At 40.1% G+C, this 12,018-nt stretch overlaps 1 protein-coding gene across 2 annotated transcripts in view; it reads right to left on the bottom strand.

Moving 5' to 3' along the window:
- The window catches only part of ZSWIM9 (zinc finger SWIM-type containing 9), a 67,104-nt gene that overhangs the window by 926 nt on the left and 54,160 nt on the right, over positions 1-12,018 (bottom strand). For both annotated transcript variants that reach the window (XM_073602592.1, XM_073602593.1), the window contains one exon: positions 5,113-5,193. In XM_073602592.1, coding sequence (XP_073458693.1) covers positions 5,113-5,193 — 81 coding nt within the window. The remainder of the gene's footprint in view (positions 1-5,112; positions 5,194-12,018) is intronic.

Here is a 12,018-nt window from a genome sequence, read left to right as displayed (position 1 = left end):
TGACCTTTGACCCCAACCTTGACCCTAACACAAACCTTGATCTAGTTATTTTCTGTCTTTATTTTTTACATTTTTTTTCACACGTTTGTGGATAGCTTTCTTTCCTGCAAGGAGAAAAAGGTACAACATATTTTTCTCTCCATTCAGAAGAGAAAGAAAACATGTGGATGGGCTGCACAGGGACTGATTAATTACTGTGATAGCCAGAGGCCATCACAGAGATCAGGGGATCAGGAGTCACGAGTGTGGGCAAGAGCCTGATCTCTGTGTTGGGAGCGCAGGAACACATATGCGGTGCCCAGGTTTAAAGCCTACTTCAAGGATGCCGCATTTATGTGTTACTGTATCGTTATGGGGTTAATGAACTAGTAATGTGTTCCAGTGCATTTCACTTGAAAAATCTTTGAAATCGAAGGAATATGCTAGTATTTTCTTTAGGTCACTTTCTGCTCCTTCCCGAGACTTGCCTCAACATCTACATGGGTTTTTTTTTCTAGCCATCTCCAGATATGCACAGGAACCTGCACAGCTCTGCAAACCATATGCACACATTTTTTACTAAACCAGGAAGTGGGCAGGGGAGTATGGATCACCAGAGGAGCCAAATTAGAAGTTACCTGTTTTTCTCCCCCTTGCGTTTATGTGCATTCTGGTGAAAAACAATGCAATGCGCTGTACTTTTTTTGAAAGCACTGGAACTGAATGCAGGGGTGTGAACAAGGGTGGCGGGAAAACAATTTTACTGTGCATGCATTTAAATGCATCCAAGAGCATCTGGTGTGAACAAACCTTTAAATGCATCTGTGCTGGACTGCAAAATAAAATCACCACACTACCTGCACTCTTATGAGCAAAGCTGCCTCTACAACTTGGGCCTGCCCAGCCCACCATAGCTCAGACAGCACCACTCACCAACGCAGCCATGGTTTACAAAGTGGTAAAGGGAACTGCATTGTCTCCCATACTCCAACTCCTGAAATAGCAAGAAGTGACCGGAGATGCAGTCTCAAAGGCAATGTTTAAGCCTCATGGAGGCATGTCTAGTGACTGCTCACTGCTATGAACCTCCTCCCAGATATATGCAAGAAACATTGCTTTGAGATCTACTTTAAAGGAAACCAATGGATAGAATGTACAGACCAAGGTATGGAACATAATATGGGATTCTCGCCAATCATCTGATTTAAAGCTTCATAGTCTTGGCAGCTGTAATGTAATCTGGTAACAGACTGTCAGGCACATAGCATGGAAGTATAACTGGGAGACCTTTCTTTGGTTGCTTCTGTGACCACTGACAAAAGTGTGATAAAGCCTAGAGTGGAAAGAAGACTTCTATTCAGCTGGAGCAGCCAAACAGAATAGGAGCTTTCTTCCCTTTTCAGGTTTGGCTGAATAGGTAAAATAGATGAGTGCTGGGACACCAAGACTTCTGGTATACTAACTGGAAGTAACATCAATAAGAACCCCATAAATGTGGATAAGTACCAAAGAAGTAGCCGCCAACATTAAAGATGCGTCTGAATTTAACCACACGTGTGTGCAAAGACTGGCCAGTCAGATTTGTAAATCTCCTTCAGATTTACCAAAACTATAAAATATATTATAGGGACCTACTTCATCTATCCAATTTGTATTCAATCAAGCAGGCTCTTGTACTACATAGTTGGTAGATTTATTAGAGATTGTAACACGTGGAGAACTTACCAGGCCATCAGCACACCATGCTGCTCTTTTTAAGAATATTTAGTTAACAAAAGTGCTGATGGTGTCTCAAATACTAGTGTCTAGAGGTGAGCTCAACTAATTCAAAATCTTTTACTGCCTATAGAGGCTTTTGGCATGAAACAGCAGAACCTGTGAACATGCATTGATGCCAAAGATTAAAAAGTATAACAAAAAAGGCAAAACATATTTTTTTTTAGTTTAGAACACAGTGGAGAAAATAAATACTGATGGGTGCTTATTGTCTGTGGCCCTGTTAGGGAGATTCACCCTCCCTTTTTGTTACGTTTAACTTTTTTATGGAAAGTGAAAGAGAATGCCAAATTGTAGTTTGTCACCAGAAAGTAATAGAAGTAAAATTTTCCAGTGGGGCATTGGTTCTAGTGACAACCAGGGATTCACTCCCACTTCCTGTTCTGGCTATGGTACAGGAAAGTGAAGGGAAATCTCCCCAATGGGAGTGGTTATAACCCTCCCTTACTCCAAGTCAAGCCTCTATGTACAGCCTGGGTTTAAGACTCAAGGGCACTTTTTACTGTAGGCAGTTTTTTAGGGTCAGCCGGGTTCATTATAATTTGTTACATAGTATCTCATTCAACTCGCATTACTGAGACACAAATCACTACACTTTTACAATATGCACTTTGGGTGAAATCTGTGGAAAGGTTCTGAAAGTAATGGTCTAATAATGGATCTGAAGACAACAAGTACATAGCCTGAAGACATCGGGCCCCAGGCCAACCATACAACTCCTCCACATACACACACTCCAAGAATTCTTCTTTTAGTGAAAGGAAATTTTATTAGAAAACCATTATCAAAACGCAAAATTCTACATTGTGTTATCCAGTATTGCTTACCAGGTACGTAGTTCACACATATAAAATCTTCAAAGGACAATTGTTTCATCCTCTGCCAGGTGTCAGGGTCAGAAGTAAGGGTCTTAAGCTTAACTCTTAGGTTTATAATCATATTGGAGGCAGGTTAGGTATTAAATACTAATTTTAAGGGTTCAACCTATTGTTAAGGGTTCAACTTAGTGTTAAGGGTTTAAATAGGCACAGTTAGATGTTTAAGTGTACATTGTATGGATTGCTTAGGCAGCATTTTTTTTAATCTTTCAACTTCTTTTTGCCCCAAAAGCCCCACACTAAACTCTGCGCTCTAAAAAGTAACCACGTTTTACTGAATGCAGTATTATATGTAATCCTGTCAGTTTTACAGTAAAAATGTTCTCGGCGTCTCAGACATACACATAGCGGCTAGAGAAATAATCTAAAAATTTCAGTATGAAATGAGCAGTGAAAATATGAATTATAAAACCTCAAAATAAGCTTAAGGGCAAATTCCCACAGCATTACAGAGCTGCTGGAGCGATTCCCCACATCACACGTCTCCGCTCTTCTTTTTTTTTTTCTGTACAACAGTGTGGCGCGCTGCATTGCGGTGTGATTCAGCGCGGTGTACTGCGATAAAATGCAGCATGTCTGCCATAGGCTGCGTTGCAGTGTGGATGGGACTCCTAGGAAACAATGGTTTCCTGTGTGTCTCTGTGGTGAGAGATGTTTTACCATACAGTAAAACATCTGTCACAGCATATAGTGTGAATTCCCCCTCAGAATTTAAAGGCAGAAACCTACAAAAATATAGTTTCATCTTTTTACATTTTTATTTGCCACGGGTCCCTAACTTCCATAATAACCCAAGTAAAGCAGAAAATGAATTTGTTCTTCCCCAATGAAAACATGGATGCAACTCTTAATGACTATATCCAAATTCACTCAGGTCTGGACATTCATCATCTACTAAGCCCACTTTGAGTGCATGTTATCAGACCTCTCTGACAAATAAGTCACCAGCTTATATGCAACGTCTGCTGGGATCCATCCCGTTTGCTCTCTCTTCCCCACCTGCCTCTTCCCAGACCTCTTATCTCTTTCCTTTTTATCTTTCTTCTTTGCCCTTTCTACAGTACCACTTAACATGGGAGGACAAATAGCCCAGAACATAACCTTGTGCCCTCTTCTTTATTTACCTTTCAATTGACCATCTTCCCTATACACACCAATGCCTTAGGAGTAGGGATACTCCCAATACATAATGGATGGTCACTTTCAGTCGTTTTATCACATGAGGACGACAGTTATGTGACTGCTCCCACTGAGGTGACTTGCATTTTACTGCTAGTGACTTGTACTTTACCGATTCAATATATGGTTAAAATAAAATTTCTTTGGAATAAAAATATGGCTGAGCAAAACAAGTAAAATTCGAAAGACACATAAAAAATGATTTTCAGGGTAACTTAATAGCTTAAGATGTGTACTAAATGAAAAATACATTAATGCTTTTCTTGAAGCAAACATTCAAATTATAAATCAAATAAGAAAAAGTAGACTGGACCAGCTAGACTTCAGCTTATTCACTTTAATCTCAGTCTGCATAATGTGTTTTGTCTGGTCTGCCATATTACTATGAACCTATAGTACCACATGCTCAATTATAGATGTATACAATGCCTTTTACCAGAATAACGGTTCCATAGAGCTGCCAATACATAACACTGGCTGCTCAACTAAAATTTTTTAATTTGCTTGACACTAGTAGTAACATGCTGTGCATATAATATGTTGCTCACTATGAAGAAGGATGCTTGATATTTGTGGCCTTTATAGTGTATTTAAACCCAAAACACAACTACTATGTAATATATTGCGGTGACCAATCCCTAAATGTGGTAGCTACATTTGTTTTCTTTTTAAGTCCCCCCCCCCCAATATTTTAGCCTGGTGATCCAGCTAGTAGCACACTATCTTCAGGCGGCTACACTCACTCCTCCATTGTATCTATGAAGCAGCATCTTAGCCACCCTTACACAGCAGCATTGTCAACCTGTTGAGAGGGTAGTGTTAGGTGGACTAGTAGATTTAAATGTTCTTTACAGAAGTGACAAACAATAGACTTGCTGACCAGACCAACAGGTAATCAAACTACAGAGGGGACACAAAAAAAAAACAAAAAAACAAAAAACAAAACAACACAAAGAATAATGTAGTAATACTAGTAACAGACGGCATCATATATGTTATGTTTTATTCTGCCCACAGTTCCTCTTTAATTCACTGCTTTGGCAATGAAAAATCATTGGAGTAATTGTTTTGTGAGGTCAGGCTTTGTTATTTCACAGAAAGCAAGTCAGCTCTAAACAGTGGTAGCCTTTTGTTGAAGATGTTAAAATGGAGTTCTGAGCATGGAGACACCACTAATCAGTTCCAGTGTTATCTTACTAGTACAATACAAAAACACAAAAGCACGTTTTGTAGTTAGAGTTGTAATAATTTATTTGATTACTTAATTTGTGTATTTAGAATAAACAGCATACCACAATACCTCATCTGTAGAATTCTCTGAGGAAGCAGCTGTGTGGTGAGTTCCTTCATTATTGGATGTCAATACAGGAGTGTCTTGTCCCTAAACACAAAAAATTAAAAAGAAAGCTTTTTCTGACACTTGTTGCTTACAAGTTAAAATCAGTATTTTTTGCTAGAAAATTACTTTAGAACCCCCAAACACACACACACAATAATTATATATATATAAATTTTTATCAGAGACACTAAAGAATAAAACGGTGATCATTGCAATGCTTTAAGTCACACTGTATTTGTGCAGCGGTCTTTCAAATGAAAACAATTGCAAAGAAATACACTTTCATGAATTAACCACTTCAGCCCCGGAAGGATTTACCCCCTTCCTGACCAGAGCACTTTTTGCGATTCGGCACTGCGTCGCTTTAACTGACAATTGCGCGGTCGTGCAACGTGGCGCCGAAACAAAATTGACGTCCTTTTTTTCCCACCTATAGAGCTTTCTTTTGGTGGTATTAGATCACCTCTGTGATTTTTAATTTTTTGCGCTATAAACAAAATAAGAGCGACAATTTTGAAAAAAAACGCATTATTTTTTACTTTTTGCTATAATAAATATCCCCAAAAATATATATTAAAAAACATTTTTTTTCCTCAGTTTAGGCCGATACGTATTCTTCTACATATTTTTGGTAAAAAAAATTGCAATAAGCATTTATTGATTGGTTTGCGCAAAAGTTATTGCATTTACAAAACAGGGATTAGTTTTATGGCATTTTTATTAATTTTTTTTTTTTACTAGTTTTGGCGGCGATCAGCGATTTTTATTGTGACTGCGACATTATGGCAGACACATCTGACATTTTTGGAACCATTGTCATTTATACAGCAATCAGTGCTATAAAAATACACCGATTCCTGTGTAAATGACACTGGCAGTGAAGGGGTTAACCACTAGGGGGCGGGGAGGGGTTAAGAATGTCCTAGGGGAGTGATTCTGTCAGGGGGATGGGCAGTGAGTGTGACGTCACTGATCTCCGCTCCGATGACAGGGAGCAGAGATCCAGTGACACTTGTCACTAGGCAGAACGGGGAGATGCTGTTTACAACAGCATCTCCCCGTTCGTCCTCTCCGTAAGGCGATTGCGGGTGAGTCCGCGGGACCCGCGACCTGACTCACGGAGATCGCGGCAGGCGCGCGCACACGGCGGCAAATTCAAAGTAACGTACGGGTACGTTACTCTGCGCAGCCGTGCCATTCTGCCGACGTAAATGTACAGGAGCCGGTCGGGAACCGGTTAAAAAACAAAAAAACCAAAACAACAAAAAACAGTAATGTTAGCCCAATTTTTTTGTATAATGTGAAAGATACCCAACATGTCATGCTTTAAAATTGTGCAGGCTTGTGGAATGGCAAACTATGGTACTTAAAAATGTTTAAAGCATCGCCTATGGAGATTTTTAACAGTTATCAGTTTAGAGGTACAGAGGAGGTCTAGTGCTAGAATTATTGCTCCCACTCAAACCATCGCAGCAATAGCTCATGTGTGGTTTGAACACTGTTTACATATAATTTTTCTTTTTTAATCTATTTTATTTACACTGTCCTTTTAAATTTTATTTTTTCTGATCACTTTTATTGCAGGCATACTTTATGGAGGCATATGGGGTCGATAAGATTTTTTTTTTTTTGGGGGGGGGGGTGTGCCCCCTCCCGTTGCTTGTGATAACGATCAAGCGGCTGGCCACATCGATCATCATAAGAAAGCCAACAATCGCCTCTAGAAAAAACGATACCGGGGTGATACCTGCAGCTGCAAGTCTCACCCTGGTACAACCCCTTGAACCTGAAGGCCACATATCTGTGCTACGTCGGCGTAAAGGAGTTAAACAGATATAATCATTTCTGTAAACTAGCAGATATCAAGCTCACTACATACAGTGCATCCGGAAAGTATTCGCAGCACTTCACTTTTTCCATTATAGCCTTATTCCAAAATGGATTAAATTCATTATTTTCCTCAAAATTCTACAAACAATACCCCATCATGACAAAATGAAAGAAGTTTGTTTGAAATCTTTGCAAATTTATTAAAATTCACATACAGGAGCACGCACACAGGGGTGGCTCTAAAGGAGCCTGCAAGGGAATGTAGCCACCCTTAGGGGCAATTCACACTGACCCTCTATGAAATCCCAGAGCGATTCACAGCTCTGGCCACTCTGCCATGTTGGCTGGCTAGGGGGCGGTGTGGTGCACGATTCAGTGCATCACATCGCCCCCTCCCCTTTTTGTAACAAACTTTATATGAAGTGTACAAAACGTACAATTTATACAATGCAATGTCAAGCAGTGCGATGCGTTGCACTGCATGACACTGCAGTGGGATTGACGCAAGTATGCTACGATAAAATGCAGCATGTCTGTATTTTATCGCAGCACACTGCAGTGCAGTGTGAACTGGGACACATGGGGAACAATTGTTTCCTGAGTCTCCCTGAGGTGACAGACGTTTACACTAGGGTTGTCCCGATACCACTTTTTTAGGACCGAGTACAAGTACCGATACTTTTTTTCAAGTACTCGCCGATACCGATTACCGATACTTTTTTTTTAATGTCACGTGACAGTGTTTTTTTTTTCATTTTTTTTTTTTTTTTTTTAACAGTGCTTGCTTTTTTTTTGGGGGGGGGGGGGGGGGGGAGGGGGTGAACGTTGTATGTGTGTGTTATTTTTTTTTTTTACAATTTTTATTTTTTACAATAATATTTCTTTTATTCTTTATTGTTTTTTTTTTTTTTTTTTAATCAGCCCTTTTGGGGGGCTTTGGTGAGATATCAGGGGTCTTAACAGACCTCTGATATCTCCCCCTTGAGACAGAGAAAGAGACAGAGGATAGAGAATCCCCAGTCCCTTTCTCTGCAGCGTCAGCTGCACTGAGAATGAATGGAGAGAAGACCGCAGCTTCTCTCCATTCATAAACTGACACATCGTAATCACAGAAGATTACAATGTTTCAGTTATGTGAATGGACAGAGTCAGCTGACTCTATCCATACACAAAGGAAGGAGGAGGGGGAGGACGGAGGAACTGAAGGGGAGAACGGAGGGGACAGATAAGAGCAGAACGAGGGGACAGATAAGAGCAGAACGAGGGGACAGCTGAGAGGGACAGATAAGGACAGATAAGAGCAGAACGGAGGGGACAGCTGAGAAGGACAGAGGAAAGGAGGGGGCACGGAGGAGGATGCAGTGACAGTCAGCTGTGAGCGATCACCGCTGTCTGTCACTAAAGCTGGTGAAAGCCGCTGGGGGAGAATCTTGTAACTCCCCCACGCGCTGATCACAGCTGACAGTCTAGGTATCGGGGAAGCATCGGGAGCATTTGCCCGAGTACAAGTACTTGGGCAAATGCTCGGTATCGGTGCCGATACCGATACTAGTATCGGTATCGGGACAACCCTAGTTTACACTGAGGTAAAACGCGTCACTGCACATAGTGTTAATTGGCTCTAGAATGGGAAAGCGGAGGCAGCGATATGGGACTAGTTTAAAACGGAAAAAAAATTTCAGCTTTAAAAGCTAAAGATTTTAAAGGGGACATGCTGCATTTTCCAGAACCACAACCTATGCCCCTGAGGGCTCCAATATAGTGTGAACAACAGGGAACATGCTCTTTGCAGAGATCTGTGTTTTTCAAGTGCACTTGAAAAGCGCAGGCCTCCACAGAAGTGTGAACAAGCCCAACGACAAATTTATTAAACCCCCCCCCCCCCCCCCCCTTCATAAATAGAAGAAAGTTGATCATGTAAAACATGTCCTTTCAAAGTTGCAACACATGTCCCATGTGGTCTCGCGCTGTTTTCTTCCAGACAGCGATACCCAGCATTATACATACTAAAAAACATTAAATCTTAGCATGTACTGCACTGCAGTGGGTGAACTATGAATGATTTAACATTTCTATAGCCTTAATTGCATTTTTTCCCATGATCATACAGCGACCCTATGCTGAGAGATGAGGTAATTCTATGAATCCTCTGCACATATGACATTGCAGGTCACATGACTCCAAGGAACACCCTCTTAGCTTCTTTACTTAGCCCTGGCTAGATATACGTTTATATCAAGCTTGGGGAGCCAACCATCATAACAGAGGTAAAAGTGCAGCGCTAAAACTTCAAGTGAACGAAGACCAACGAATGGGCCTCACAATGATCAATACAAACAATGTGGAACTCTAATTGAATGGATACACAGTGATTTTTCATGAACAAATTCAAAGTAAAAAAGATGAATAAACAAAGTCCATGAGTGAATTGAAAAACCAAAAACGTGGTGAAACCAAATGACCCTTAAAAGGGACATACGCCAAGCATTCATAACATTATTTTAACATCAAATGGTGGATAGATGATGAGACAATATGTGAAGGTAAGTAATCCGCCACCGATAGGATGAAGGCTTACCAGATGTTTTGAACTCAAAAGGACGTACGTCCTATGAGTCAAACAAGCTTGTATTAGCAAACGCCAAAGTTGGAAACATCAGAACTGGAGACCTTTGATGAATAAGCCAAGTCCTCAAATGGTCATTAGGGTAATAGTCTAGATGGAAGGTATTTTCGTATAGAAAAATGGATAGATTCTCCCATATGTTCACATGTATGGTCAAAGAGAGGAGAACAAAAAGGGCCACATAGCGTGATTCCGTATAAAATTTAATCAGGTTAAAAAAAAAACAGCACTTTTGGTAATGTGTATGGCAGCAGTGGAGCCCATCCCAACGCGTTTCATCTACATAGACATCATCTGGGGTACCAGTCCACTGTAGCCATTGAGATTATATAAGAAGTTTGACCCCAATAATGAAAAACAGACCCGTGGTGTGTCATCGAACTTGGAAGTGCAAATCGACAGTCACTTCCAGTAAAGCAACATGAAAAACAGACCCGTGGTGTGTGATGACACACCACAGGTCTGTTTTTTTTTTATTATTGGGGTCAAACTTCTTATATAATCTCAATGGCTACAGTGGACTGGTACCCCAGATGTCTATGTAGACAAAATGCGTTGAGACGGGCTCCACTGCCGCCATACACATTACCAAAAGAGCCCCCTACTGGTTAACCCCTTCACTGCCAGTCACATTTACACAGTAATCAGTGCATTTATAACCGCACTGATCGCTGTATAAATGTGAATGATCACAAAATAGCGCCAAAACTCTCCGGTCTGTCCGCCATGTCGCAGTCACGATAAAAATCGCAGATCGCCACCATTACTAGTAAAAAAATTTTTTTTTATAAAAATGCCATAAAACTATTCCCTATTTTGTAGATGCTATAACTTTTGCGCAAACCAATCAATAAACGCTTATCGCGATTTTTTTTATACCAAAACTATGTAGACAAATGCACATCAGCCTAAACTGAGGAAAAAAAATGTTTTTTTATATCATTTTTTGGGGATATTTATTATAGCAAAAAGTAAAAAATAGTGTTTTTTTTCAAAATTGTTGCTCTTTTTTTGTTTATAGCGCAAAAAAAATAAAAACCGCGGTGGTGATCAAATACCGCCAAAAGAAAGCTCTATTTGTGGGGAAAAAAAGGACATCAATTTTGTTTGGGAGCCACGTCGCATGACCGCGCAATTGTCAGTTAAAGCGACAAAAAAAGAAAGGAGTAGATATGGCGCTGTTCTAAACCTGATAGGGTTCAGGTGTGTTCTACTCCCCAAAGAGGGAGGAACGAGTTATAGGTGGGGAGAAAAAATATGAATTAAATAGTGCCTGTTAGATGAGTATCTACACCCAAAAAATGTCAAATGCACTGTGCCTATGTGCTCATTATAGAAAAAGTATATTGAAATAAAAAATAAAATTAAAATAAAAAAATAGTAAAAAATAGGTGGGAACTCTTATGTGAAATGTGTGTCAGGCTGTGTGCCTGACACACATTTCACGAAGAGTGTTTGTCTTGAGGAGAGTTTGCTTCATGACGGAGAGTTTGCTTCCCTCTACAATTTTCAGTCATGAAGCAAACTCTCCTCAAGACAAACACTCTTCATGTACCTTTTGAGGCTGCTTATTGGTGATTTTGGAAACTGCAGGGGATCATTATACCTGTTAGCTCCCAGTTTGGAATATGATGACCGATGTGATGATATTACCTGTCTAAAGTGTTTGGCCAACAATAAAGACGGAGCTATCCCATACTGCTACACAGTGGCATATACTGTGGATGTGTGAGACCCCAAGGACCAAGGTGGAGGATCTGGTGAGTGCAGTCACTATAGGAGCACGAATAAGGCACACACAGAGTGTTTATTCATTGAAAAGCCCACCAGAGTCAAAACGGATTCCTTCACTGGCACAACAGCACTTTTATTGCAATATCAGTCACGTGTTCACTTGTTTATTCACACCAGCACTTTGTATATTCATTTAATTGTTTGAACATATTGTATTTATGGTCATTTTAATTAACAATGATTTACTGCATTTAATTTATTTATTATATAAACAAGTTGGTATATTACACATTGCACTTCATTTAGCCAGGCACACAGCCTGACACACATTTCACATAAGAGGTCTCACCTATTTTTTAATTTTTATTTTATTTTTTATTTCAATATACTTTATTTCTATAATGAGCACATAGGCACAGTGCATTTGACATTTTTTTAGGTGTAGATACTCATCTAACAGGCACTATTTAATTCATATTTTTTCTCCCCACCTATAACTCCTCTTTGGGGAGTAGAACACACTTGAACCCTATCAGGTTTAGAACAGCGCCATATCTACTCCTTTCTTTTTTCAGCACTATACTCCACCTAGTGGAAGTAATTGGAAGTAGAGGCAGCAATTCTAGATAACATCTCCAGAGTAATATTCCACTGCGCGGGGACCCTTTCTTCTCAGT

This window comes from Aquarana catesbeiana, linkage group LG10 (assembly GCF_042186555.1).
Source record: "Aquarana catesbeiana isolate 2022-GZ linkage group LG10, ASM4218655v1, whole genome shotgun sequence".
Classification (NCBI taxonomy): Eukaryota; Metazoa; Chordata; class Amphibia; order Anura; family Ranidae; genus Aquarana; species Aquarana catesbeiana.
The sequence above is the reverse complement of the archived record's forward strand: the minus strand, read 5'-3'. Positions and strand labels throughout refer to the sequence as shown.